Source organism: Thermothielavioides terrestris, chromosome 4, assembly GCF_000226115.1.
Source record: "Thermothielavioides terrestris NRRL 8126 chromosome 4, complete sequence".
NCBI lineage: Eukaryota > Fungi > Ascomycota > Sordariomycetes > Sordariales > Chaetomiaceae > Thermothielavioides > Thermothielavioides terrestris.
The window spans coordinates 173736-201003 of record NC_016460.1 but is presented as its reverse complement, the minus strand read 5'-3'; the positions used below and the strand labels follow the sequence as shown (position 1 = coordinate 201003).

Here is a 27268-nt window from a genome sequence, read left to right as displayed (position 1 = left end):
TCGAAGGCATGCGGCGGACCGTGACTGCGTGGAACCCAAGGATCGGGGGCCGGACGGGCTGTCGGAGAAGCCTTGGCCACAGGGGTGCGGGTTGATATGATGCAGATGCAAGTCGACTGGTATATGCATTAGATGGTTGTTGATGCTTTATTTCCAGGAGTGTCCGGCGGGCTAGAACTAGTATCCGTCTGGCGACGATGGCTCTTCCCTAGGTCAAGCACTGCCGTCAAAACACAGACGGCGCAGGGGAGGTGAAGCAGGAAATGGTGGGAACCCAGAAGGCGCATGAAGGCGCGAAGGCATGAGGGAAACAACCTTGAGGGTCCATGACTCCAGTGTGCCTGCATCGTCAAGCACAGAACCGGGTTCACGGTTACCTTCAACAGCCTACCAACAGCATGGAGGCTACATTTTTGACGCCGACAGGGAGTTGGAGGTTCGAATTGGATTCTATATCGCCGGTGGCTGCTACTCCAAGGCTTCGAGTTGAAGGCGTCCTTGCTGTACGGGAAGTTGGACAAAGCTGCAAATGAAGCCGAAGATTGGCAGCCGACTCGCGATCGGCAGCCTGGCCAAGAGTGGTTAGCCTGGTGCACGCTGCAGGTACTCCGTACAGTGCGGTAACTATGACACCACGCACGGGCACTGTACATGGCTCCCGTCAACTGCCTTATCCATTCCCTCCACGCATTTGAATCCTCCCTTTCTGCACTTCCATCGTGCACTTCCATCCTGCACCTCCACTCCCCGGCATCTCAACTTGCCAACCTCATCAGTCGCAATGCCGTAAAGCGCCGGTTCAACGCCATCTACATCCCATCCCAACCTTTTTCAGCCATCCCGATGTCGACGGTGCACTGCGTGCAGCATCGTTAGTGCAGACACCGCACACCTCTCCCATCGCCGTCTTGTCTCGACCGTTCCCTAGCGATGGCCGCGCCTAGGTCAGGCCCGTCGTCCGGGCCGCGCTCCCGCCCAACCTCGTACCACGACCCGCCCGCTCCCGAGTTCGACGCCGACGATGTGCCCGTCGAGGTGCTGGTGCGGCACCTCCTCGCCGCCAAGCAGTCGCTCTCCTCGATGGCGCTCGTGCTGCGCGCCCACGACCTCGCCACCAACGCCCGCCAGATGCACGAGGAGTCGGTCATCCTGAGCGCCCAGACGGGTGCGCTGCGCCAGCTGATCGAGTACCAGGTGCGCCTACTGCGCAGGGTCCGCCGCGTCATGGGCCGCGCCTACGACTTCGGTCGCCGCGATTTCAAGCAGCTCATCCGCGCCCTGGACGCCGCGAACGGGAAGCTGGAGAAGACGATGCAAATGTTGCGGGACACCCATGTGGAGCGCATATTCCGTCCGCCTGGGGAAGAGGACAAGTCCCTGATGGACTTCGTCGACGAGAACAGCGTCGAGGCAATGCGCGACGCCCTGAAGGCCAGCATCGCCGAGCTGCAGGTGAGCCAACGGCCGGTGCTTTGTCGGGTCTGTGACTTCTTTTTTCGCTCACCGACGATGTGCAGGCTGCGCAGACATCCTTCGACGGCGACCTCCTCCGCTTCGACTACGATCTCCGCCTGCTCAACAAGACCATAGCCGCCGCGCCCGCGCCCGAGTCGCCGTCGTCCTCGGCCCCCTACCAGCCGATCCCGCACCTGCTCGCCTCCCTCGGCGACCACTCGCAGGCCATGGCGCAGCACCTGACCTCGCTCAACAACCACTTCGACATGTGCGTCAAAGCCGTCCGCGCGACCGAAGGCGGCGCCGCGCTCGCCCGCCGCCGCGCAGCCGAGTCGACCGACGACGGCGAGCCCGTGTCCATCTCGGGCGTCATCACCGAGCAGGAGTCGCACGTCGCCGGCCTCGAGCCGATGGACCCGCAGGAGCGGGCCGAGATCGTGCAGGTCGTGATGCAGGACGCGCTCGAGGTGGACGAGGTCGTGGCCGAGATCCAAGCGGTGCTGCAGCAGATGGAGCAGGAGTTCGGCCTGCTGAAAGAGCAGGCCGACCGGATCCGCGGCGCGTACCTGGCGACCGTCGCGGCCTTCCAGGTGCTGGAGGAGATCGGGTCCCGGCTGCACAGCTACGTCGCCGGCCAGCACGAGTTCGAGCAGCGCTGGGCGGACGAGAAGGAGGCCATTCTCCGGAAGCTCGGGGAGATGGACGAGATGAAGCGCTTCTACGAAGGGTACGCCAGCGCGTACGACAGCCTGCTGCTCGAGGCCGAGCGCCGCCGGGCGGTCGAGGACAAGATCTACAACACGCTGCGCAAGGCCAAGGAGAACGTGGACAACCTGGTGGAGGCCGACCGCAAGCAGCGCGAGCACTTCCGGCAGGAGGTGGGCGAGTTCCTGCCGACCGACCTGTGGGTGGGCATGGACGATCCGCCGAAGCGGTGGGAGCTGGTGCCGGTCAAGGAGGGGGCCGCGGAGGCGCAAGAGGAGCTGAGCACGCCGAAGGTGGCGACGCCAGCGGGCAAGGGTAAGGCACCGGTGCGGTAGGCACGGGGATGGGTGAGCAGCTCTCAGTATCGCTGGCGTTCTTGGAACGGGCTTTGGTGGCTTTGGTTTTGGCTTTGGCGTTGGCTTTGGTTTTGGTTTGGATTTCTGGGCATACCCCTGGGCTGGGCGGATGGTGCTGGGGACCTGTACTGTATTGCCTTGTATTCTGAAGATGTGTTACCTCGCGCTGCCCCATCTTGCCTGAAGTTTCGGGATCGTCCAAACGCCCGCGGTTCGTTCTGGAATGTGGGGCCGTCGGGTACCTCAACCGTGCCGCTGTGGATGAAACTGGATCCCTGCCAGCGTTTCACGCAACCTCAACTCATCAAGCAACCCGCAAGCTCCGCAGCACCCCATCGTCATTCCCCTCCCAAGCCAGTCCACTTCCAGCAGCATACCTATCTCACACGACCCCACCCTCTCCAGCTTTCTATCCTTCCACCCATCAGCAAAGACAACACCCTTTCCCCCCGCTCAAGGAAAGAAATAAAAAAAAAGGTAGAAAAAAAAAATGAAGTCCTGGACCGCAACCGCCCGCGGCCCCCCCACCCCGCAATCCCTCACCCTCGCCGCCTCCCTCCCGCTCCCGACCCTCCCGCCCAACTCCACCGCCCTCCTCCTGAAGATAACCCACGTGGCGCTCAACCCAGCCGACCTGGTCCTCCTGCGCGCCCTGCCGCCCTGGCTGCCCTTCCGCCGCGCCCCGCCCGTCCCGGGTATGGACTTCGCCGGCGTGGTCGTTGCCGTGGGCGATGGGGTCGGGGTCGGGGCTGGGGCTGGGGCTGCGCCGGGGCGGGGTGTGTCGTCGTCGTCGTCGTCGTTCGCGGTCGGCGATCGCGTCTGCGGCGCGCTCGGGCTGGCGGCTGTGTTGCGCGGGGAGGGCACGCTGGCGGAGTATGTGCTTGTTGAGAGCGCGTCGGTCGCGAAGATGCCCCTCAGGGAGGGGTGGGGGCTGAGGGAGGCGGTGGGCGTCTTGGGCGTTGCGGGGCAGACTGCGCTGTGTATGGTCCGGAGGGCGGGAGGCTGGGAGGGGATGGCTGGGTGGAGGGTGCTGGTTAATGGGGCCAGTGGCGGGGTGGGTTCGCTGGTGGTGCAGGCTTGCAAGGGGCTTGGGGCGGAGGTGTACGGGGTGTGCTCCGGGGGGAATTCGGAGTTGGTGATGGGTTTGGGGGCGGATGGGGTGAGTCTCGGCTGTGGTGAGGGAGGGGGGTCAGGGATGGATGCGGAGGCTGACGGAGGCAGGTCATTGACTACCGGATCCATGATCCGCTAGAGGAGCATCTGGCGCAGAAGTTCGGCGAGCAGCAGTTCGACGCGATCTTGGACTGCGCCGGCAGCCAAGCGCTCTTCTCGCACTCGCCGCGGTACCTCAAGCCGGAGGGCAAGTTCGTCTCCATCGTCGGCGGCTGGTCGCAGGGCGTGGTGCCCTTCGTCCGGAACAAGCTGCGTCCCCGCTTCCTCGGCGGCACGCCGCGCAGATACGACCTGTTCCTGCTGAGCTCGTCGGGCAGCATTGCGAAGGAGGTCGCGGGGTGGGTTGAGCAGGGGGTGATAAAGCAGGCTGTCATCGATTCGGAGTATCCCATGGAGCAAGCGGTTGAGGTATGCAATAACTCGCCCTGGGGCTTGTGCTTCGTGGAGAGCTAATAGTCATTTCCCAGGCATTTCAGAAGCTGGCGACCGGCAGGGCAAGGGGCAAGATCGTCATCAAGGTCGCCAGCACCGAGTAGGCGTCCAGGGCGAGCCAAGCGCGACAGGCATGCGTAGCCGGTCGAGGGTGTCTTCATTATCCAGGTCTTGAACATGTGGCTCTCACATATTCCGCCTTCCTGCGCACCAACCTCTGCATCTGAGATTGATCTAGACAGCAGACATCCTTGATCAGGGAACAGACGATGCCGTTGGGAAAAGGGCCGGCCGAGGGCATACCGGGCCAGCTTGTTGTTTCATTCGACGTTCTTTTTGGGGGTTGTGTTGCGCTCTGTTTCCATGTTTACCCACTCATGGCTGTGAGTGTGGCTTCGCTGGACTTAAGGTCTCGGCCGGGTTCCTCGGAGGGAAACGAGTTCATACGGACGGTTGCGTACGATTTCCTGATTTCACTGCCATACCGTGCATACGACGCTCGCAGGCGAATCTCGTCGACAGCTGTCGTGCCGGCTAAGACAACAACGGCGATGTCTCGCCCCAGTCGAGCCGGGGGATGGTCTGAGATGAGGCTCGAGAGATCGGCGTCACGCGCTGGTGAACAGATCGGCAGATGCGGGCTTGCGGCTCGGGAAATGCTGAATCGGGGCGGATGCAGATGACGGCCCTGCTGTCCAGCAACGCGGCCTTGCCATCCTCTGGCGCACCGGCGAGGAGTATGGGGTATATACCTGGGAGACAAGGTCTGCTTCCGATGACGAGCAGAACGCGGTTCACATTTTACATACGTTGATAAACGCTTTGGGCTCGAACGTGACCAGCACATACGATAACGACAGACACCAAGGATCTCGCACCTGCCCATAACCATGCTTGTATTGCTGTTCCCGAACGTATCATAGCATGCTGCTGCTAACACGATGTCCCAAGCTTTCCCGCCCACCACGGGGGTGCATCGCCCCGGCCCAATCCATGCCCGCCGAGCACCCGCTGACCACCATGTCATGTCGTCATGCTGCCACTCAACGCAGACTTCGTCCCGTAAGGTCCCAGTACAAAACGTCACATTGCAGAACCACCATACCGTCTCTGATGGCGCTTTCCTCATCCAGCCACGATGCGCGGTAAGAGACGTGATGACGTGCCAAAGCCGAGCAGAAAGACCGAGGAAAAAGAGAAATGAGAAACCGGAACGGAAGCCCTGATAATGCGCAGCCGGGAACCAGAACGCCTTTTGCCCATGAGACAAGCCAAGCCTGCATGCGAAACCAGGCCACAGAGCGAGGCCGGAGAAGAGAGAAAACGGTCAAACACTGCGACAGAAGAACCATAGCGCCGGAAGAAAACCCCAAGCAGAATGCTATACACCACCGTTTTCATGCTGTCGTACCGAAAATAGAAATTTCTCCCTTCCCCAAACGCCGAGCGTCACAGTGACCCTATGATCCGCAAACATGGCAGCAACGCCAAACTTAGAGGAGAGAGAAGATATTAGGCCGCCGCGGCTCGGTCCAGGACGGCATGAGACTGAGCCGAGAGCTGGTAAGAAAAGAGAATGGGGGCCGGGGCGCGCCACCGCGTCGGCGCGCGAGCCACTCCCCACTGGGCCGGGTCACTGCGCATGCGCCTCTGTCTTAACCCCTAATCGGCGCCGGAGCAAAAGTCTCGGGATTGTGAAACGGAAAACGGTCTTGCGCGCGCTGGTAGAGATACTCGCTCGGCGACGCGGACGTACCGACCACAGGGGCGAATCCCCCTGCTAGCGTGTGCGGCGGGCTAGCGGCGGAATGTGTGCGGGATGTGCCGGCCGGAGGACCGCCGCCCTGTTGCGGCGAGATGCTGTCGGCGGGCGACTTGGCGGGCGACTCCGCGGGCGAGCCGCCGATGGCCCTGGGGGTCGGCACGTGGGCGAAGTACGGGTTCAGATCCTGCGGATGCAGCGAGTGGTGCTGAGCGCCGCTCGACGAATGGTAGTAGTTGCCCATCTGAACCGGGCTGCCCTCGTGACTGGTCATGGTGCTGCTATCGTCGGCGCCATCAGACGGCCCCGCTTTCGACGATGCTCCCTTGGCTTGGGAGCCCTTTGACTTGGTGCTGAACTGCAATGGGTGTGTTAGCGAACCAGCGTCTGGGGCGGACCAGAGTGAAGCTTGCCTCCCATATGTTCCTGGGCGGCCACGGTGCGCTGCGCAAGTTGTGATCGGGGGGTACCTACAAAGCACCACTTGCTGATGATCTCGTCGTACGAGGCAGTGGCAATGCCCGTCCGTGGCGAGTCCGCCGGGGATTCGGCTGCCGGCCCGGCACCCGCAGATGCCGGCTTGACGGCAGGAAGCTGCTCGGTCTGAGCCTCTGGGCCTGCCTTGGCAGGAGTTGGAGAGTCCGCCTTCTTCCTCGACTTCATGTATAGGCCATCCGACTTCCCAGCCATCTCGTTCTTGGCGTTTTGGATGGCCCTACTCAACGAGTCCCCGAAGTCGTACCGCAGAGCAAACTGCCCGCTGGGGCCGGACAGCCCCTTCGCGAGGTTGTCGCTGGGGAGGTCCCCGGCGCTTCTCACGCCTTTCAGCCTGAGACCGGGGGCGCCCGACTCCTCCCCGAGATATTCGTGGATCGACCGGTTGAACGTCGGCCGCGGGCTGTCACCGAACTCATCGGCCGTGCTCGACACCTGCCTCGACTTCTGGCTCGTCGGAAGGCCCGGGCGGCGACTGCTCTTGGGCAGCCCAGTCAGCGGGCGGGAAGATGCGCCGACAACACCCATCTTGCCGTTCTGGGGGAGCATCTTCTTGCGGAAGTCAACCTGGAAGTTAGTGCCGTTGTTGTTGTCCCAGTACTCCTGCCCGTTCACGTTATACCGGATGCAGAAGAACAGCGTCTTGGACTCCAAGTTGGCCAGGTCCGATAGCTGGATGCTGAAGTTGAACCTGTCCTGGCCGTGGGGCGTGTCGACGGGGCGGATCTCGCAGACGTACTCGGCCGCCACTTCAGATGTTGTCTTCCAGTAATCTAGGGTGAACCGGCACACGACGTGTTTCTGGAACGCGAAATTGGCCACGGCGACAGACCCGACGAGCGACTTCTGGTCGCTCGAGAGCCAAACCCGCTCCAGGCGCACCGGCTGCGCCTTGCGCACTGGTGTCTCCAGGGGGAAGTTGCTCATGATGATCTCCCACTCGAACGGAGGAGTGCGCGCGGAGGGCCGCTCGTCGGCGGGGAACGGGTACTCGGCGTCGCTGTCGTAGTTGTCGACAGGCGACGACCCGGCGCTGACGGCGAGGGGCCTGTCCACCTGGAGGAAGTGCCGCACATGCTCGAGGTGCGAATCGAAGTGCACCGCCTTGGAGAAGGTGGGCGTCCCGGGCATACTAGACGGCCGCCGGCGGGATGCCGGGCGCAGCGCCGGCCGGACAAGCTCGCCGGACTTCTTCCGCACCATCTGCGGCTTCCGCAGCCTCTCCTCATCCGAGTCCTCCTCGGATCCCGTCGTGGAGCTGCTGGCGGATTTAGCGAGCGGGATGTGCGGCTCCGTCGCCGACCTCATGTGGGTGAATCGGCGGTGCCCGCCGGATGCGAGCTCGCCCAGCGAGCCCGTGCTGAAGCTGTGATGCATGCCGTCGTTGCCAGCGCCGGCTTGCGCCGGGTCGGCAGCCTCCTCAGGCCCTGCGGCGCCGCTGGAGGATTGACGCGACCGCGGCTGCGGGATCTGACTAATCGCACGTTGCAGCTCCTCGAGGTTCTCGATCTGCCGGCTGTGCGCCTCGGGCGGGTCGTCATCGTCACTAGCTGAGTCGGGCGGAGACATGATCGCCCCGTTCGGCATCCTGCGGTCGCCGGTGATTGGGGGTGGCGACTGCCGCACACTGCTGGCCGTCGCCATGCTCTTCAGGTCCTCCGACGTCGCCTCGGGCGACGGCTGGCTTGCGCGGGGTTGCGTGACCGACGGCGTTCGCCGGTGCCTCGTCAGGTACGAAGTCGACCGCGGCAGAGCAGGTCGCGAGCTGGTGTTGTGTGCTTGGTGGAACGATGGCCTCCGACTCTCGTCGGGCGATGGGGGACCCGACGAAGCCGGGGACCGGTTGGACGGGGGCGTGTACGGCATTTTGCACGCACTGACCTTTGCCCGAGCAGAGCTGGCTCCACAGACAGGACGATCGGGGAAGTGGGGTCTCGATGGAGAACGGGGACGGTTCTCTCAGAGACGGGTCATGGATGGCGGCACCAATGTCCCCAGGGCGATACTAGAAAGCGCTGCGGGGCGCAGACAAAGTCAAGCGTCAGCTTGGTGCCAGGTTTGGAGGGCCAGGCGGAGAAAGGACGGAAGCGGTGGAATCAAAGAAACCCAGCAGCACAGAACGGAAGGGGGGTTGGCGTGGGAAATTCCGGCATTGATTGTGTGGCCAACAATGCAAGCCGGAGCGTGTTATTACTCAGAACTGTGACCAACACCTACCTGCTGAATTGGATTGCTGAGTCGGACCGCGGATGCGACGAGAACCAACTGGGCAATATTCCAGCAACAAGTTTGGCTCTCGCAGATCCGGGACAGCACGCCAAAGGGCGCAGGCGCGGAGAATCTTAGGACTTTCCGTCGCTAGGACGAAGCGATGCACGGAAAGCCCGGCAGCCTGTCTTTCGGCTGCGCTCGTTGGCCGATCCGCTCGATCCGGCAGTCGGTCGCCGTCCCGGCGGCCGACGGTGTCGTCGTCGAGGGAGAGTTATCCGGGCGAGGCGTGAGGTCGACGGCAGCGACTCTCGCGAAGCTGTCCTGGGCTTGGCTGCCTTCTGTCAGCAGCCGCGTCCGGGACGAAGCTTGGACCTCGATAGGCTTGTCGGAAACACAACACGGCGTGCTTAACGGCGAGAGAAGGATGGGGCGGTTGCTCGACCGGAGAGCGGGACCGAGCCTGTTTTGAAGCGAGACGGACTCGCAAAAGGACCGGGGGGAGGGGTGTTCGTGGGTGGGGTGATGGCGACCTGGGCGCACCTTGCGTGTGCTGGTGGCGGCGAAGAGGCAATCTGCAATCCTGGTGGTGGTGGGGCAGCATGAAGGTAGGGGATGGGGAATGGAGATACAGACGTCGTGTACGGAATAGTGTAGTGTACGGATAGTGAGTGGAAGAGGCAAGCGTCGAAACGCCCGCTCCGGCGCAGGCAGGCAAAGATGCTGGATGAGGAGAGGCGTGAACCGATCGGAGTGTGGGTTCTGGATGAGCTGCATCCTGCATGCCGCACCATGCAAGGTTGGTGGGTCGTTTCTTGGCTGCTCCACCCTCGCTTTTTTTTTTCCCTGGCGGAGTGGGTCCGATGGCGAGGTGAGCCTTCGTCCTGCCTGCCACTGCTGAAGTTTGTGTATTCGCTACGCCCGCGCACTGTGCGAGCGACTCGCCGTGTCCGATAACCCCCAACTTCTTCAATTCGTCAATTCCAGAGCAGGCCGATGCCGGCAACTTTATACGCTATATACACTGACTACAGTATGCTTGGATTGAACGCTCAGATATTGTCGTCCTTCACGGGAAGATTCCCCGCTGCGATGGCAGCGCCGTGGTCGGCGTTAGTATTACGGAAACACTTCCAGTCGTCATCCCAACAACAAGAGCGCCCGAGCGTAACGTTCCGCTGTGAGCGCAGGAGACAGAGAGCTGCCACGGAAATATCTCTGCTTATCCGGACTGTTCACATCTGGTCTAACTAACATAGTATTTGCACAGCTGCGTCGAGCCACGTCTTCTGTCCTGCTGCTGCAGTCGGGATGCTCGTCTCCTCCTTGGCCTGCTGGCTGAGCAAGCAGCAATGACGTCGGTGGAATGACCGGTGTCGCAAGCCTTGATTGAAGCACTGACAAATTGACCGCCGCGAAACTAGCATACCACAGTCGCTTGCACCAGAGCTCCGGTCCCGGAAAGGGCAATTGGCCCAACGGCCTTGTGTTGACATTGATCCTGGAGAGAATTTGTCGCAAACGTCTCACCGTCTTGGTCCTTATTCAGCGTACCCAGGGCGCTAACGTTACCTCGTACATGCTGCGTAACCGCTGGCACTGGGAGTTTAAACTACCTCCTGGATCGCAGACAGCGCGGCGAGTGTGGGAAATACACTACGCTCTCGCCGCTATTTGTCATTCACCAATCCCTTATTACACCACAATATTATGCCACTGCATCAAATACTGCGTCGAACCTCTCTCGAAATGAACCCCATTCAAGCTGGGAGTGATCGCTGAGGTGATGCTGGGTGACATGGTTTGACAGATACCTATATTTTTAGCGGCTCTGCCAGTGCCGAAGTCCAATGTTGCCATTGGCCATTCAGCGGCGCGCCAGAAACACCAAACCATGCGCCGCCCCCTCGAGGTCTCGACCGCCGAGGCTTCCATGGACGACGAGGAGAACAATCCACGATAACGATTGTCTGTTTCGAGTCGCAAAGTATCCCAGGCACCTGCATCCATCTTGAAGCTTGCAAGACTCCATCGTCACAGAACTCCGGATTGCACAGACTGCTGAGAAGAGCACTGGATTTCGACTTCCAGCCCCTCACTGAACTACCAAAGGTCCTCCCTTGCACCATCTCTCCCCACGCTTTGACCTTTTTCGTGGGCTGCGCACACAGGAAGCCCCTCGCGCAGGGGGGCGCCCAAAAGAGGCCAGAACTTGCTGCTATCTCAGCGAACAATGATCGGACGCTGGGGCGAATCGCACTCCCTGCCGAATCTCGTTTGGCCAGTGCGCCTGGTCCGGTCGTCGTGCCATGCGTCTGGGTCGTTCCCCCAGGCCAGCTTCATCCATCCATTCCATTCCGCGAGACGCGCTCGAGTCCTGGAGTGGGCGGCGCCGACGAGCAGTCGCCGGATCCGACGAAACCTCTTCCTCAAGCAGTGTCCTTCCCTGGCTGGTATCACGAACTTAATCTTTCGTGGACGGATTAGTTGCACAGTAACGGATTCGTGAACGCAAGAATCTTAAGGTGCCGTGTTATCTTCTCAATCGCGCGCTTTGATTCGCCGGCCGCCCCCAGCAGTCTGCTCCTGGGTCGTTTCGGTTCCACAAGTGCCGCAAGTGGAGCTAGCGCCTCGCTCCGGCCAGGGGTGGGCTGCTGATTGGCATGGGACGGATCCCGGCTCCTTGGACCGCGCCCATGCCAAGCACAACGCCATCGCACGAGCCCGTCAGCACAAGTGAAAACCCAGGAAAGCGCCCACGAGTGTACTGCGTACTCTGTAAACGTGCAGTGCAGTGTCTGTCTTTCGACCGATGCCAGTTTGGTCGAAGGCGCGGGTGTCTCTTATTTCCGCGGGACCATTGACCGGAGCTGGCGAAGAGAAAGCCTTTCTCTTTTCGCTCGACGAAGCCAGCTCTTCACTGTTTGCTTTGTTGCTCTCGCCAGCCTACACTAGCGGAACCCAGGGCGGCAAACGCGAACAGTTTCTGAATCCGGTCTATAACGTGAACGAGTCACGTTAGTTGCGGGGACTTTGGGCTCACCCCCAATTTTGCGCCTTCTGGACGGACCCTCCGGAGGGACGATCGATCAGCAGGCTTTGCTTCCTCGTTGCGTTGCCTGTTCGGTTTCCCCAGTGCGGGGAAGCTGTCATGCAGAGAATGCAAGAGTCAAGGGAACATCCCCAGATTCGAGATCATGCTTGACACGCCGGGGTTTTGCGATGTCTCCATTCATCGCATGGAGTGGTCTCCAGCATCTGATGCATGGACCATCCACCGCTGTTCCTCGCACTGTGGCGGGGGACGCAACTTCGCGATCGCAAACCTTGCTGGGCTCTCTGTTCCTGTTTGATGTGTTTGCTGGATGGCACTCTCTGACCGTTTCCGCATCCAGATCCAAGAGCATTGGCGCCGCATTTCCAGGAATGCGGCACCGCGACACATGACCAGACTGCCGGCGGCGCAGGCTTGTTGGCTCTTCGCTTTTTGCGGATGGATCGTTTCAGCCTCCGAGGTGCCAGCCCACGGCAACTGCCTCAAGACCTCAATTCTGACGCCGCGGGCAGTGCGACGACGGTGGCGTAGTTATGTGCAATGGCCTCCTGTGGTAATGTCAACCCCCACGATGCTTGACAGCGGTGTGTCGGCGCTTTCCACACTGTTGCTCGCTTCTGCGATTGCAAAGCCATGGCGTCCCTCAGCCGCGAACTTACAATGGGGTGCCCAGCCTCAACTAAGTCATCGCGTGTGCATCCTCCATGCCTCACGTCGCTATCTCCGGGTTTGATGAGGGCTCGGTCTCTGGCTGGGCAAAAGCGAGACAAGCTTCCCCTGGGCGCGTGGGGCTTTGTCATGACTCGGCTCTGTCGCGGAGCACAAAATCCCCGGTGGCGCCGCCGACTATGGCTATCTTGTATCCGCACACTAGTGTACACTAGTGTCCGCATTCGCACTTCCGTAAAGTGCCCGGTTGAGATGTCAACTTATCACGGCGAGCATCAGCCCTCCGAAAATTGCCACAGATTGCACTCTCTGCGCGCAGCGATCGGCGCTCTTGTCCGCTCGTCGCCATTGGCCAATCAGTAGGCTTATCTCCGGCTCCTCTGCACGTGGGAGTTGGCGTGCTTGCCAACGGTCCCAACGCTCCGCAGTTCACCGATCGGCGTGCAGCCAGGCCGTTCTCCAGGCAGCCACCGCTCATTGCCGGGAGCCGTTCGTCCAATGCTGGACGCCCGCCCAGGACGGAACCTGCCACTCTCAACGACGAGTGGGTGTGCCCTTAAAAGCCACACACAGCGGACTCGACTCCTCACCGGTTTAGACAATTGCAACTTGTCGATGAAGGCTTGCATCATCCCCGTATCGATGACAAAGAGCCCCATGACCGGTGCAAGTCCAGGGACAAGGAATATTTCCTGCTTACGGTCGCGTCGTGCTGACCCCGGCAGCCGACGAAATAACACTAGCGTTCGGTGTGTACGCGACGCCGTTCTCCGCGGGGCGGCATCGTTCGGTGCTGCTGGCTGCTCGCTGTTTCTGCTCGATTGATCGAGTGCAGGATTGCGATTGCAGTCCAGCCAATCCGCGCCTGGCAGTCGGATGCGGCACCCAGGGGGACCCGACGTCGGAAGACGTCCGCGCCAGTGGAGCCTGTGCACCAGGGTTCACCGCAGGGCGGGTCCGTCGGTGGGAAGGTAGCACTGGGAAGGCTGGGCGCGCACGACCGCGCGCCCCAAGGCCAGGCACCTTGATCTTCGAAGCTCCTGAGTGGACTGCTGTGGTACGCGCCCATACAGCCGCAGAGCCCGGGGCTCGCCATCACCACGAGATCGGGTTTCTGTTCCTCGGAATCAGAGCTCTGATCGCGCGGAGTTGACGACTTGCTACATTGTCAAGACGGGAAGCGTCCCAGCGGGGGATGATCAGGGTTCTCGCCAACCCAAGGACGGTCGGCGATTGACATCGCAAGCCTCCCTCCCGCCCATGGAGCCTTCGACATAGGCAGATGGGTAGAAACAAGAACATGGGATTCTCCATCTTGGGGTGGGGAATCTCGCGATACCCATCGGGATGGTGGATGGTGAAACAATGCCCCGGCCGTCCGCTCCACTCCCTTTGCATCTACTAGTACGGATTATATAGATGCAACAATCTCCCATTCCACTAAGGTCGATGCAATGCATTGTCCCCTCTCTGCCCGCCAATTGTCGGCAGCGCTCCTGCCCTACAGCCCTGCGGCAACGCCTTGGTCGGGGTGCCACTCCACACGCGCTCTGGCCAGAACGGTACGAAGGTGCATGCGATGCAGCAGTTCTCTGCTCCGACTCCCCGCTAACTGGGGCGGCGATTCGCTAAGCCTGGCCAGGGCTCTACCAAGGTTTTGATGAAGGAGCACCCATTGAAATCCACGCTAGTGCACACCACGGCACTGAGGATGATGGGGGGATTCACCGGCTGCATCTCCAGAGGGAGCGGAGCTCTGGCAGCTCGACAGGTCTCGGCGCAGCCCCGACTGAGGAACGTCGCGACCTCACAGGTTCTCGTCTGGCTAGCTTTCACCATGAGCCAGCGCAAGCTCAGCAACTCACCAGCAAGCGGTAGCTGCCATCGCCGTCGCAGTGTCTCGGAGATACGACTGGTCTCGGAACCAGCGGAGCGCTCGAGTCGATGTCGCCCATCGTCGCAGGTCCGGCCCTCCCCTCCGGCGATCTCTCCTGCACTCCTGTGTATGGGGCGGCGTCTCGTGATGCCAAGCTGCCTTGATTCCGTGTTCCGGAACCTCCGGACCCAAATTCGTCCTGTATGTAGCGTACTGTGGTATGCATTGTACATAAGGTAGGTTGCTGAGCCAGGCTGAAAGCTTGGGACGGTGTGTGAGCAGGCGCGGGGTGAGGGTGGATGGTGTCCATCTCGAATCCGGTCTGGACCTGGTAATATCGTCCGGCTCACCTGCGTTATGACGTCACTGCTTGCGTCCTCCGCTCAGCGCAGCATCGCGTTCACTCACGTTCCTCATCAAAGGCATCGTTTTTCTAGGCAGTGCTCCCTCTGGAGTTTACAAAAGCTGCAATTTCACATACCTGAGTTGCCTTTGGCTTTATTGAGCCTGTACACTAGCGTAATGCGGTCAAGTTTTTGAGCTACTTTAGTTGTTGTTGAAGCTCCCCTCATTTAGTCTTGCTGGTCGTGGGGTTCGCCCAAGCCTCGATCCTGCGCACTGTGCTTGCTGCATAGGCCGTCCAAACTAGTATAACGTGAGTTATGGTGTTCATTGCCCTGACAGCAGCAGGCTAGATCAGATATTTCAACAAAGCCGACTCGGAAAAGCCTGCGCGGAAAAGCCTGCCGAAATCGCACAAGCAGCAATTGATGACCAACATCAGGCGAGCCGTCAAGGTGTGAGCTTGCGTAGCGTAAGTACACAGTATGACCCATCTGGCTCACATCAAACACCTCCGTGGGTGATCTCTCGCTTGCGATCGCCACCAATTCAGAGTTTGTCAGACGTGATGAGTCAAAGAATGATCTCTGCGCCCATCTCAGACAGAGAAAATTCTCTTCCTTCGCTTGGTTGCCGACTCTCACTTGGCATCCGCTCCTTGGTTCAGCTGCGATCCGACTGGGTGGCGCAACCGTTCGCAGCAGTCACAACCCTGTCACGCCACGGCAGGCGCTGGCTTGCAGGCGCCACGGAGCAGGTGATCTGCCGCCAATCACGTCGGTTGTAGGGTTCTGTCAAAATCGAGTTTGCTCGGGAGACCCGGGGTTCAGGGAAGGATGCAAACTTAGGTGATTCCCCTCAACTGTCTTGTAAGATAGTGTAGTGTCGCGTATGCATACTATACTACAGTTTTGGAGGAGAAATCGGCCAATGAGGCGCAGAGACCGCGAGATTTGCAACTGCAATGAGTTCCTAGTGCAGTCGTGTAAGTCGACCCAGAAACAGCGGTAAAGGTAACTGTTCCCAACGAAGCTCGTTCTGAGATCTCACTTCCCCTCTTCCCCTGTCCATGATGTGGGGCATGCCGGTGATTGACATGGGGCCAGACCATTCGAGTCCTCCGTCCTTTCTGAAACTTCGCCCACACCAACAAGCCAGTGCGCGCTCCGACACTCGCACACAGTCCGCTGCACGACAATCCCGCACCACGGGGAGGATGCCTGCCGATATCGTCCGCCGGTCATCAGCAACTCTGGGGTTTTTTTGGCACCCGCGGCGACAAGGCTCGACGCGAGCGGGACCTCATTGGGCCGGGCCGATCGTAGCACGGAGGCCCACGGTCCACGGCATCGGGTGCGGATCTGCGGGTGCCCGGCCGCGTTGCGGTTTGACATACACTACGGATCCGTACACCAAACAGCCCCTGGTTACGAAGTCGTACCCGGATCCGAAATCCGCAGGGACAGGTGTTGAGGGTTCCTGACGTGCCGAGATGGTGGTTCGGCGCCAGCTGAGGTCTACAGTCTGCGCACAGCTTTTGCAGTGTCACCTAGAGACGTGCCCCTCCGGCCGACTGTCAGGGCCGTGTCACCGCGGCGGGGCGTGATGAAGTGCACATTTGCGGCCGACGCGCTTAAGAGGGTCGACCAGCAACCACCACGGACACCCGGGTCCGAGCGACTCCCAGGTATGACTGCAGCCTCCGCTTGCACACCAGTTCCGCCCACGACCAGAAGGGCATGGAGGCAGAGAGAGACCCGGCGCATCTCTGCAGCCCAGGACACGTCATCGCACCTTGTTTACGATGCGTCCGCCGGGCGGGCAAATCGAGCGCTTTGAGTTCCGAGGTCCGTCATGGGATGACTCGAAGCTACGATGCTCTCCATCTTGACTCTCGTTCAGGAGGGGAATTGGCGGAAGATGCTGGACGAGTCTGACCACCTACTCTGGCCGGAAGCTTGGAGTGGTGTCGTTGCTGCCGTGTCTGCAGCACCGGTGAAGCTTCCAGGGCAGCAGGTGGTGGTGTTGTTATCGAGCTCTGAGGCGGACCCCGCAAAGTGGCTGCTGCTGAGGCACGTTGCACAACCGTTTGCGAGGCGCATTCTCCTCCTCCCTTGGCGGTTGCCGAGGTTTGGCACCAGCGTCTGGCGACCACCCGTCGAAAGCCGTGTGCTGCCGCTGTGTGGTGGCGGCAGGCAACAGGCAAATAAGCACGGTTCTTTTGGCAGAATGAGTGTTGAGTGTCTCCCCACCTCGAGTAGTTATTTCGCCCTGCATCGCGATGTCAACAATGGGCTGTGTCCGTACATGCGTAGTGTGCGCCAAGCGTTCGACATCGGGCCCAGTGGCCCACCGGGTTGCCCTGCCTCCCATGAAACAGCACCGCCCTACGGAAGGACAGGACGCTGCATTAGCTGCAGCATTCTCCTCCCCACCTCGTCGTCGTTGGTCGTGGGAAGGGAATTCCGCGGAACTCGGGGGGCAGCCTGCTAAACTTCGCAGCTTTTGGCAGCTTCCCTCGATCTCGATCATGGGAGCCTCACCCCTGTCGAGTCTCGCTCACTCACTACTGTGTAAATGCAGTGTCTGAACCAGAACCATGATACTGTGGAGGACGCCAAGTGCTGAACCACGGGGACGTCTGGGGCTAGACTGGGATGTGCATGCTGGAACCCAGACGCATGCATAGGCACTTGTGCCTCTGGAGCTCTGATTTGTCGAGCCCCCTCTCCTCTCCTGCGTGTCGGCACACCGAAAAAAATCGCCAATGCGGCAGCAGACGCATGCGGCAAGTCCAAGAGAACGGTTGAGCCTGGACGCCACCAGCAGCTAGGTGTTAACTCATGTTACCCAGCTGCCCACGAGAGGGGCTGGCGCCTCCTGGCAAATTTCGCACGCTTGCCGGTGGGCGATTCGGGTAAGGGGGCCCCCGAGCCAATGCCCAGCCGGCGTCGTCGGCAGCTAGTGGCGATATGGCGGCTGGTGGCGATTTGGTCAACAGAAAAAAATTTGAGCACCTTCACGGGCTACTGCGGCAATACGAGATGCATTCTGAACCACCAGAATTAGCAACTTCTTGGACCGTTGAAACCCGCCTGCTACCTTGGGGCCGCGCGGATGGCCGCCGGCAACCGAATTGTCGCAACCGGCGTGATGACTGCAGGTAATTCATAACTCGCTAAAAGTTCGCGATTCTCGGGCCCGCAAGCGGTTGTTGATCCCCGCCGATGTGCGGCGCCGAATCGGTTCTGGGCGGCGTCCAGCCCTAGGCTCACCCCAGTGGGTTGCGCCGAGGAGCCGGGTACGCTAGCGTTATCGCAGTCAGACAGGGGGGATGCCAGTCGAGTCATTAGGTAATCCAGCCCACCGAGCCCAGCAACCGCAGCCAGTGGAGTCTGTCCAGGGCGCACGGGGCGATGGCGAGACCATTGGTCATGGAATTTGACGTTTTATCGTGCCTGCATGATGATATTGTTCTTATTTCGTGCGGAGTACACTTAACATTTAGTGTACGCGCATGATCTGATCTGCATATTTGGCTCGTCCTCGAACCCCACCTCGTGAATGTATGTAAGTTCAAGGAGGGGCTCCACGGAGACGGACAGCATCAACAATCAGGGGTCGAGGGGCTGACTAAAGATTGGATTGATATAGGGGTGTAGCTAACCAATCTCGAAGCTGAAGCTGAGCTCGCCACTATTCGCCAATGGATCACATCACATCGCCCAATCTCCATTGACAGCGAGCTCGGCTTAAGCAAGCTTGGACTGCGAGGACCTTATCGGGTCGGATAGCGCTGAGCAACGCCGAGGGGCAGCGCCCCTATCAGCTCATTACCTATCAAAACCTCCGATTTAGGTCCCGCAGCGCTGCCCCCTTTATCTGCAGCCGGATCTGCCTGCCCCTCCCGACTCCGTCTTACGCCGCAATCTCGCTGTGGAGGGGGAGTGCAGCACTCAAGCAAGGTGCCGCTCCGTTCAATGGCTTTCGGGATTGCACTTTCACATGGCGTGATGCGCGCACGCCTCGGACGACGCGTCCTTCTCGAGTCACACTGAATGTATGCACGATTCCAGGATGCGACAACCTACCTGACCTACATACACTAAGGTATATTAGCTGAGCCAGCGAACGCAACGCAGCTCCCACCATCCCGTCTGCATGGTAAGAAAACCACCTACCGACTCAGGCAGCCCAGTCCCGACCAGGCACTGGTCTCGACTTCTACATACACGAGAGCGTGCAGTAGTGGACGAGCATGCACCGCCCCGGATGGAATTGCTCGTTTTCACTCCGCAAACCTCCGTAGGGAAGGGAGAAAATTACCTTGCCTAATTGGAGGGCGTCCTCGTCTGGTGCAGATGCAGATGCAGACAAATGCAGAATGCAGAGGCAGATGCAGATTGGCCTGCCTGCCTGTCTGCCTGTCTGCACGGCGTTGGCGCGGCGCGTCTGGCCAGTCGATGAGACGGCGTGGATGGTGTAGGCGATCTTCGTCTTCCGTCCGTCCGCTTACATACTGCATACTACTACGGCAGAAGGGCATTGCTGTGCTCCTACTGTTCATCAAGTTGACTCTGCCCTGTATCCGGGATGCGGCCCCCCCCCCCCGTATCGCTGGCCGTTGTCAGGTGTCTTCTGTACCACATCCGTCGTGCTACCCCGCCGTCCTCAGCCACTCTGTTGCAGCCACCCGGGCTGCGGCTCACCTCACCGGTGCCGTTGCCAAGGTATCATGGGCGGCATGCCGTGCGTTGCGTGCTGCAGCCGGTGAGGCGCGGTGGGATCTGCCGGCCACCTCTGATCTGCCCTTCTTCTTGGGCTTGCCTGCCAGGAATGTGCGCCAGCAGAGGTTGCTGGTGCCGTCGCCGCCATTCAATCCACCATCGTTCATGCCGGTGCCCGGCGTGCCACAGGCGGCAGCGGACCACGTGTTTCCGCTGCGTTCTCGGCCTGCCGGTGTCCTCGATCTGTGCTCCTGAGAATTGCCATCTCGCTTCCGATTGCCATCCGCTGGACACCAGGGGCTCCCTAAGGCTCGTGCCGGCGCCGGCGTGTGTCAAAGGGGTTCGTTCCGGCTGTGTTTCGGGCGGCCGCCGGCAGGCAGACCGCGAGCCATGTGGTGGTTTGTTCTCCAATGGAGACGCAATTCCAACTTTCTCCTTAGTGTTGTGGCACCCCACCTCCTGTCGCAGCCGCTCTCACCCCCCCTCCACGCCAGTGCCGTTAAACGGTCTCCCTGTCAATAGCGCGGCTAGTGCTGGCCACTAGCCGGCCATAGCTCTGAAATCGAGATGGACAGCTTCCCTCCACTCCTCTTCTAGTATGTAGTAGTCTCCACACCCCTTTATGGAGCCTCTCAGAAATCGACTCCTCATTTTCACCGGATGTGCCCCGAGACATGCGACGGCGGCATGTTGACCACGCTAGGAAGCCATCCCCGGCTCGGGGAGGAGGCCATCTGTATCCGTGGCTCTAGCCCCTCCCGGGACCAAGATGCGCATGCAAAGCATCAAAAGGGGTAAAGGGCATCGATGTTAGCTCCTGCTACCACCCGATCGACCAAGATCCAGAATCCAAGGGTCGGCGCGAGGCAGGGTTAACTAGCCAACGCCCAGACTGCCGGGATAAACATAGGATCTAGGCCTAAAGCCTGCAGTCCGATGCCCACCTGACCAGAAGCGCGCGCTTCATCTAATGATCGCTGAGCTACCTGAGCTACCATCCATCCAGTTTGCGGCAGCTCCCCTTACGAGACATGGCCGACGGATTTTTATCCTCTTTTCAACCACAGGCGCATGGAAATGAAACCGCCGCGAACACTCTCTCCGCCGCTGCTTTCAGCACACCAAGCCGGCCTGGCCAGTGGAGGAGGTCGAGGAACCTCTTCTCGGATTGCTGGTGTAACGGGGAGGTGGTTTGCAGAAGGGGGACCGGAGTCATGAAACGATCCAGCCAGCTAACGCCCGGGCGGGGCTCTTGTTGAAGGTGGGAAGCACAAGCCTTGACCGGTGGGTTTAGTCCCGACGCACATCATCACGGGCCGCCTGGCTTGTTTCGGGTATGGAGAGCGGGGCCGGCAGCATCAGACCACCTGCCTGGCCCGCCTCGGCGGATGGCGGCCGGCCGCTGGGGGCGTTGAGACGAAGGGAGTCGAGTCTGCCAAGTAAAAAGCCGGCCTTCTCTCGGCGTCTTGGACGTTGCAGAGCGAATCGCTCCGTGCACGAGACTCGGTCGATCTCAGCCAACAGCTCTCAGACGCTGCCCTCCCTTACCCACACCGGTCCCTGATCATATGACTTCGCTCATGCCCGAGGGTTGTCTTGCCGTTGGCCGTAGGCAATTGCTTGTCGGGCACTGTATGATCGAGTACCAGTGAGCATGCGCAGCTTCCGCGCTGTTGTCACAACCGCGCTGTTACTCTGCTCCTCTACGTTCACCAGGGAGTGCCCAACGTGGTACCAAGAATGGATTGCCTCCATGCACGGTTCTCGGGTGGCTGCCCTGGAGAGCTAGGTGCGTCTCTAGCGTCTGTCATGTACTCGTTTGAGAAGACGAGGCCCACTGCGTATATCACGATATGTTGCTGGGCTCGTGAAGCAGTCCGTCGGTATACAGAGACAGAAGTCGCTGAGGCAACTGTCAGAAAACGATGGGTATCAGATGCGGACCGAGTACCTCCATGTTGCCAAATCTGATCCCCCGCAGGTTGTGATATATGCTCACGATTTCAGCTTACACCCCTCCTGACGCCAGATGCCTCACCCGAGCACTTCGCAACCGATCATGTCTCGCTCTTGCTGCGTTGTGGGCGCCGAGTGTCCCTTACCTCGGTTACTCGAGGCCAGTTTCGCCTTGTTCTGCAGATAAGGTACCTATACATGTTTATTCCTGGAGCCAGCATCCCGACACCGTAGGTTCCCTTCCAACGGATTGCGTTAATGACCCCTGAGCACAAGCACAGCATGCCCGTTGTGATGCGGAGCCCAAGCGGCTGCTGTTGAGAGAACTCGCTGACCGTCCCGGCTTGCCATTGGATGGCGAAAATACGTTGTCCTCCTTTGTGGCAGCTTGCCTCCTTCATGCTGCAAGAGGCTATGGCATTCTGGCCACCGGAGTAAACATCGTCAACCCTAGGGCCAACCGTAGGTTGAACTATGGCGGCAGACGAGACCTTGCACTGCATATGTCAACATTAATCCGTAGACCATCGTCATCATGGCTAGTACGAGCGAGTCTCTGTATCCGACCTTGTTTGGAGTAGCAATATTCCAGTCGACTTCAAAGTGCACACAATACACCAAGTAAATGTTGCCAACGAAGCACGCTGAATCTTCTCCGGTTGCCTCGAACACTGCCAATCATGGCCCCTCTTGCGCAACCTTGCATGCATGTATCTGTCCAGAAGTTACCACATCAAGCTCAACCTCTAATCCGGCAGAAACTGCTGGATAGATCGAATTTCCGGAGATTGGCCAGTCAAATCATTGGTCTGGCCATGTCTGCATCCTCACCAAACAGCGCGGTCCCGGGCAGCATCGCGGGCCTTATTGAGTTTGTCAAGCGCGATTTTCCCTTCTACGCCAAATTCTGGGCAAGCCTAGAACGCGGAGACCTCGCCGCTAAGTCTCCCAGAAACCTTCCCGTCGTCGACACCATGCATCCTTCAGGGGATCATGGGGATCATGGGGATCATGCAACAACTCCCGAACGAGTGTCTAGCATAGACTGGGGAGCAACAACGCCTCCTCCTAGTGAGCTAGCATAAGATGATTAACTAGTTACTTCATACCTTACATACCCATGAGATTATCCAATAGCTTTCATCCATCCACCCACCCACCACGCCAATGAAAGCCCAGCCGCTAATAAACCACCCTTTCCTCGTGCAACGGCGACGCCTCCATGTCGCACTCGACCATCAGCCGGCGGCGGCGGCCCCTCTCGACGAGCCAGCAGCCGGCGTCGAACGCGGCGATGCCGGCCTGGCGCGAGTGCGCGACCTCCTGGCGGCTGACGCGGGCGTCGTCGCGCGGGATCCACAGCCGCGGCGCGGGCGCCCACATCTCGGGCGGCCAGTAGGCGCGCTTGGCGTAGTCGGGCGGCAGCGGCGCGTCGGCGGGCGCGGGGCCCGGGTTGACGCGCGGCTGCAGCGCGCGGAAGTCCTGGTAGATCTCCGGGTGCAGGAAGGTCAGCAGCATGTTGGGCTTGCGGGACGGGTCGGGCGTGAGGAAGTTCTTGATCTGCGTCAGGACGCGGGTCAGCGGGGATTCGGGGGAGGCCGACGACGGGGTCGGTTTCGGCTGCGGGGGCTCGGACGGGGCGTTGGTGCCGCGCCTGAGGGCGGATTTGAAAAGCGACTTCGTCAGCTGCACCAGCATGTATTTGAGGCTGCTGCTTCCTTCGATGCCGCGCAGCTGGATGTCGGGGTCAAGGTCGTGGACGGGCGGCGGCGCGTCCGCGTCGTCCGAGTCGTCGTCGTCTGACACGTTGTAGTAATCTGCAGCGAGGCCGCCCGCAGGTTCGGCTGGGGGATGGGCGGTGTCGTCCCCCGGCCTTTCATCCTCAGCGATGCGGCCGATATCCTTCTCCAAGGCCAGCGTGCGGGGAAGGCCGTATAGCAGGGGCGTGAGAGCTTCGTTGAGCGAGATATGTACGAGGGCGGAGAAGACGAAGAATATGACCATCAGCAGCAGCGGCCCGAATGCCGACTTCAAGGCGAAGAGGCCGATCAGGCAGATCTCGGCCATGTAGAGGCCCATCATGAGCTGCATCAAGGCGCGGGGGTAGAAGAGGCCCTTGGTGTCGAGGCTCGAGTCGTACACGTAGATCAACCCGTAGCGGTAGATGTAGCTGACGAAGAACATGCCGAGTCCGGCGAAGACAAGAACCAGGGGCGCTATGCAAGAATAGCTGATCGCTGTGGCAGCCGATTAGCGTTCGCGTGTCCGTGTCTGGGGGATGGCCTGACCCACCGATAACGCCCATGTTTGTAAAGCGAGGGAACTCGCTGCCCCAGTGGACGCGGGTTAGCTTGCGCCAGCGCTTAAACCGCCATCTCGGGTTGGCCGACGCCTTTGAGATGATCTCGTGCCGGACGAGATCGCCGAAGTTGGCGAGCCTGGCGGACCCGGCGGCAAGACACTGAATGAGGATGTAGGACAGGTAGAAATTGGACGCCTTGGGCAAGTTCTCAGACAGCAGGTCCTTCACCGAGAGCGGATCCTGCAGGATCTGCGACAGGGCGGCCGACGCGGCCGAGGTAAGCGTAGTGATGAGGAAGACCTGCACGACCTGGAAGGCGAAGTAGGCGTGCTGCACGAACAGCTCCACCTGGGCGTGCGAAGGCACGCCGGCAACCCTCGCGCAGCCCCTGAGCATCCAGGGGACGGCGGACATCAGCCACGACAGGGCCAGGGCGGGCAGCAGGCCCTGGACGATATTCAGGATGGGCGCGGGGAGCTTGACGACCCAGCTCAGAAAGAAGATGCTCTGGCTCAGCTCGTGGATGTTGGTGAGCATGCCGACGAAGGCGGCCGGGATGGACCAGAAGATGACGGCGGCGGCGATGACGCCCATCATGAAGAAGCGGCGCATGATGAGCTCCCACCACCGGATGCGCAGGGCGCTCCATACGATCTCGTCCGGCTGCAGGCCGATGTAGCGCGGCGACATGTGCAGCGGCAGATGGTGGGCCAGGGTCTGGAAGGCGGCCTGGGCGCTGGCCTGCGAGTCGAATTCGACAAAGGCCGCGTTCAGGGGCGACCCGTCGCCGGCGCGGTGCTTCCGCCGGAGCTTCCAGATCTCCCGGTTCAGCACCTTTAGCCGCGCCCTCGTCCATCGGATCGTGTCGACGCGGCGGCCAAAGTTCCTGAGGGGGCGGTGATGCGGCCGTGCTTCGGCGGGGATCCAGAGGGCCGCCACGGAGCCCCGAACATCCGGCAGCGAGGGATGGAGGCCGTACGGGTGCGTGTACTCGGGGTCCGCCGGCTTCTCCGGGGCCGGGCTATCCAGCACGGACAGCTGACGCTCGGCAAACTGGATGGCGGTGTCCGTTTGGGCGTGGCCCTTCTCTGCGTCGCCTGAAGAAGGCACCTCGGGCGATGCGGCTGGCGCCTGGTCGGGGTGGGAGTTGAGCGTCGAGGGAGCCGGGTGCTTCTTGACGTGCTTCTGCCGCGCTGCGTTGGCCAGTCTGATGAGTTTGACTTCGGCCTGCTGAAGCCGGTCGGCGGTTTCCTCGCGGTCCTCGACGAGGGCGCGCAGCGCGCTGGTGTCCCTGACGATCCAGAAGTTCTTTGCCGAGTCGCCGAACAGCTTCCGCAGCTTCGCCTCCTCCAGGTAGGGCTTTGGAATGCAGGTGAACAAGACGGTTCTCGAGGAGAGACGGCTCGAGTAGTTGGGCGACAGCAGATATGCCTGCCGGTGATTGACATAGTAGATGCATTCTCGGCACACCATGAACAGCACAAAGCCTGGCGGTAGAAAGGTGATCATGAGCTTCAGCACGGCGGCCGGCAGACGAACGGACGGACTGACCGAAGAAACACCAGGCAACGACAACGTGGGCGTAGAACCTGTCGGCTAGCTTGATGTTGCCGATGGTCAGCGAGTCGAGGGACGACAGGCCGCTGCCGCCGGTCCCGTTTACCGGCAGCAGGACGGGCCATACGATGATGCAGCCGGCAAGGCAAATGATGGACAGCACGCGCAGGAAGCGGAGGAAGAAGAAGCCGTCCAGCGAGCAGTTGTTGAGGATGTAGTCATCCTTGATGGCAAAGAAGGGCCTGATCCAGTTGAACCAGCCGCCCGGCAGCTCGGGGCTCGCGCTCCTGCACCATTGTCTCTCAGCATCAGCGCCGCGGAGAGAAATAGCAGCCACGGGGATGAGTCGGACACGGGCCGGTACTCACTCTGGCGCGCGCAGCGACGGCACGGTCCTCGGGGCGTAGACGCGGCGGCACCTGCGGCGCAGGACGATGAAGACGGCAAAGCAAGCGGCCGAGTAGACGACGACGGGGAGGAAGGTGAAGCCGAGGTTCCCCGACGGATTGAGGGTGGAGATGGTGCCGCTGTTGGTGCTGTCGTCGCGGCTGGAGCCGATCCTCGAGTCGTCACTCTGGTTCTGGAGGCGGAACCGGGTCAGCGGCAGCGCCAATGCGGCTCATGAAGGACAGTCCGGCCGGCGTTGGACAGTGGGGGCCGACATACGATGGACAGACCCCTCGTCCCCAGCGGCAGGTGAATGAGGCGGGCAGGCCCATCCATCGTCTCTCGCAGAAAATCACGACGCCGACACCAGATCTCTGCTGCGCGGCGGTTGCAACATGGTGCGCCGAGCGGTTTGGTTGGTGTTGCCCGACCGTTGAGCTCGGTGTCCGGCAAGAGCCAGGTTTCCGGTCTTCAGCAAGCCCAGCTCGATCGACGAGAGTCGGCGCCGCCGCGGATGGTGTGAGGAGGAAAAGGCCCACACCGCCCTGCCCCTGGACCCTTGGGCTGAGCTGGGGCGGGGCTTGGCGAGCCAGCGAACTGGAGTTGATGCATGTCTTGTTTTTTTTCAGCGACGCCCGGCTGCCAATCATTCACCGATTCGGAGGCCTTTGACAAGTTAGGTGTAGCGCAATCCACCGCGCAGCCTCTGACATCGCAAGAGGTCTTCTTGCACACAGTGGAGTCCTTCGAGAATTCCCACGTGGGGCCGCGGTCGGAACGGTGCAGCGGCGGAACAGCGGAACGGTTGTGGATAACAAAGCATGAGAGCGTTCACTCAACCCGTCGACTTACACGGGACACAAATGGCTTTGTTGCCTCGCGAATCTCGACCCGATGCGACTTTGGGCACGGTTCGGGTCGCACTTGAGGATCGGCCCAGGAATTCGCCGGCTCGGCACGGCAGGACCAAACAATGGGGCCAATGACAATGTGGATCACGTCACTGGTCACAGGGTCCAATGAGTGAAGAGGCAACACGAGGAAGGAAACCACGACGGGCAGTCGCCTCAAGGCAGCACTTGATTCAACGCTCAATCACGGAATCGAAAGCCAGAGAAAAAAAAAAAAAGAAAAAAAAAACAAAAAGAACTGAAGGTACACTTAGTATATATTTGCCTGCAGTCCTGCTGGCTGCGGGTCACCAAACTTTGATGATTTTGATCTCATCTCGCTGCTCCACCCTGCGGCGCAAGCGGGATCGATCAGCGCAGGGGATCTGGGCGGCAGCACGCTGGGAAAGTGGAGACGACTGGCGCCTTTTCGCGATCTTGGCAACAGAGATCATCCTCCCGGTCCGTTCCATTTTGCACTGCCTGAACCTCAACAGCACCGATACAGGCTCAACTTGCGTACAGGCGGGTCTGCTGCTTGAGGGCGATGGTAGTCTCCCAGAGCGCGCAGTCGCAGCGGCCTGCTCCGCCAACCGCATCCATATGGTCGCCGATGCCGCCGTTTATCTGATCTTTTTCAGATGCTACAGCAGACTTTTCACGACAAGGTGCTTCTAAGACCCACGCTATGGCTGGAGGGCATCCTTCCATCGTACCTTGCCTTCCAGCTCCTCCTTGGAACACCTTGCCGGCGACACGTCCGCGACCCACCTTCCGATCCGGCCCCGCCCTCTGCCGCACGGCCTTGGCATCCGATGCAGGTGATATGCCCCGCGGCGGACAATTGGCTGCCGCTGTCCATGATCATGCCCGCTCGCCTCTGGCTGATAGAGGAGATGGGTTCAGGCAAAACTGGTGTCG

General features: G+C 60.6%; 5 protein-coding genes across 5 annotated transcripts; 2 read left to right on the top strand and 3 right to left on the bottom strand.

Annotated features, from left to right (window-relative positions):
- The first annotated feature begins 716 nt into the window (after nucleotides 1-716).
- Nucleotides 717-2636, top strand: THITE_2118236 (uncharacterized protein). The gene is made up of 2 exons (XM_003654934.1): nucleotides 717-1452; nucleotides 1518-2636. Exons 1-2 carry the CDS (start codon nucleotides 931-933, stop codon nucleotides 2493-2495), a joined length of 1500 nt encoding a protein of 499 aa, XP_003654982.1. The 5' UTR covers nucleotides 717-930; the 3' UTR covers nucleotides 2496-2636.
- Nucleotides 2637-3331: 695 nt separating this feature from the next.
- On the top strand, nucleotides 3332-4357 carry THITE_2118234 (uncharacterized protein). Its single transcript, XM_003654933.1, has 3 exons — nucleotides 3332-3675; nucleotides 3738-4097; nucleotides 4166-4357. Exons 1-3 carry the CDS (start codon nucleotides 3529-3531, stop codon nucleotides 4223-4225), a joined length of 567 nt encoding a protein of 188 aa, XP_003654981.1. The 5' UTR covers nucleotides 3332-3528; the 3' UTR covers nucleotides 4226-4357.
- A 1156-nt stretch (nucleotides 4358-5513) lies between these two features.
- Nucleotides 5514-8389, bottom strand: THITE_2118232 (carbohydrate-binding module family 21 protein). Its single transcript, XM_003654932.1, has 2 exons — nucleotides 6358-8389; nucleotides 5514-6241 (listed from the first exon to the last, which is right to left on the bottom strand). The coding sequence occupies exons 1-2, from the start codon at nucleotides 8242-8244 to the stop codon at nucleotides 5777-5779; spliced, it is 2352 nt and encodes a 783-aa protein (XP_003654980.1). The 5' UTR covers nucleotides 8245-8389; the 3' UTR covers nucleotides 5514-5776.
- A 13857-nt stretch (nucleotides 8390-22246) lies between these two features.
- THITE_2170804 (uncharacterized protein) lies at nucleotides 22247-22763 on the bottom strand. The gene has a single exon (XM_003654931.1). It carries the CDS (start codon nucleotides 22727-22729, stop codon nucleotides 22394-22396), a length of 336 nt encoding a protein of 111 aa, XP_003654979.1. The 5' UTR covers nucleotides 22730-22763; the 3' UTR covers nucleotides 22247-22393.
- A 290-nt stretch (nucleotides 22764-23053) lies between these two features.
- On the bottom strand, nucleotides 23054-26023 carry THITE_2118226 (uncharacterized protein). Its single transcript, XM_003654930.1, has 4 exons — nucleotides 25737-26023; nucleotides 25439-25650; nucleotides 25065-25357; nucleotides 23054-25000 (listed from the first exon to the last, which is right to left on the bottom strand). The coding sequence occupies exons 1-4, from the start codon at nucleotides 25791-25793 to the stop codon at nucleotides 23094-23096; spliced, it is 2469 nt and encodes an 822-aa protein (XP_003654978.1). The 5' UTR covers nucleotides 25794-26023; the 3' UTR covers nucleotides 23054-23093.
- Nucleotides 26024-27268: the final 1245 nt, after the last annotated feature.

Bases quoted from the DNA above. Each gene is read 5' to 3' on its own strand.
- THITE_2118236 (XM_003654934.1), top strand. From the start codon at position 931: ATGGCCGCGCCTAGGTCAGGCCCGTCGTCCGGGCCGCGCTCCCGCCCA. The intron at 1,453-1,517 runs GTGAGCCAACGG...GACGATGTGCAG, and splicing joins CCAGCATCGCCGAGCTGCAG to GCTGCGCAGACATCCTTCGA.
- THITE_2118234 (XM_003654933.1), top strand. From the start codon at position 3,529: ATGGCTGGGTGGAGGGTGCTGGTTAATGGGGCCAGTGGCGGGGTGGGT. The intron at 3,676-3,737 runs GTGAGTCTCGGC...TGACGGAGGCAG, and splicing joins TGGGTTTGGGGGCGGATGGG to GTCATTGACTACCGGATCCA. The intron at 4,098-4,165 runs GTATGCAATAAC...CAGGCATTTCAG, and splicing joins CCATGGAGCAAGCGGTTGAG to AAGCTGGCGACCGGCAGGGC.
- THITE_2170804 (XM_003654931.1), bottom strand. From the start codon at position 22,729: ATGCTGCTGACCTTCCTGCACCCGGAGATCTACCAGGACTTCCGCGCG.
- THITE_2118226 (XM_003654930.1), bottom strand. From the start codon at position 25,793: ATGGATGGGCCTGCCCGCCTCATTCACCTGCCGCTGGGGACGAGGGGT. The intron at 25,651-25,736 runs GTATGTCGGCCC...TTCCGCCTCCAG, and splicing joins GGACGAGGGGTCTGTCCATC to AACCAGAGTGACGACTCGAG. The intron at 25,001-25,064 runs GTCAGTCCGTCC...TTCTACCGCCAG, and splicing joins CGTTGCCTGGTGTTTCTTCG to GCTTTGTGCTGTTCATGGTG.
- THITE_2118232 (XM_003654932.1), bottom strand. From the start codon at position 8,244: ATGCCGTACACGCCCCCGTCCAACCGGTCCCCGGCTTCGTCGGGTCCC. The intron at 6,242-6,357 runs GTAGGTACCCCC...CACCCATTGCAG, and splicing joins TCATCAGCAAGTGGTGCTTT to TTCAGCACCAAGTCAAAGGG.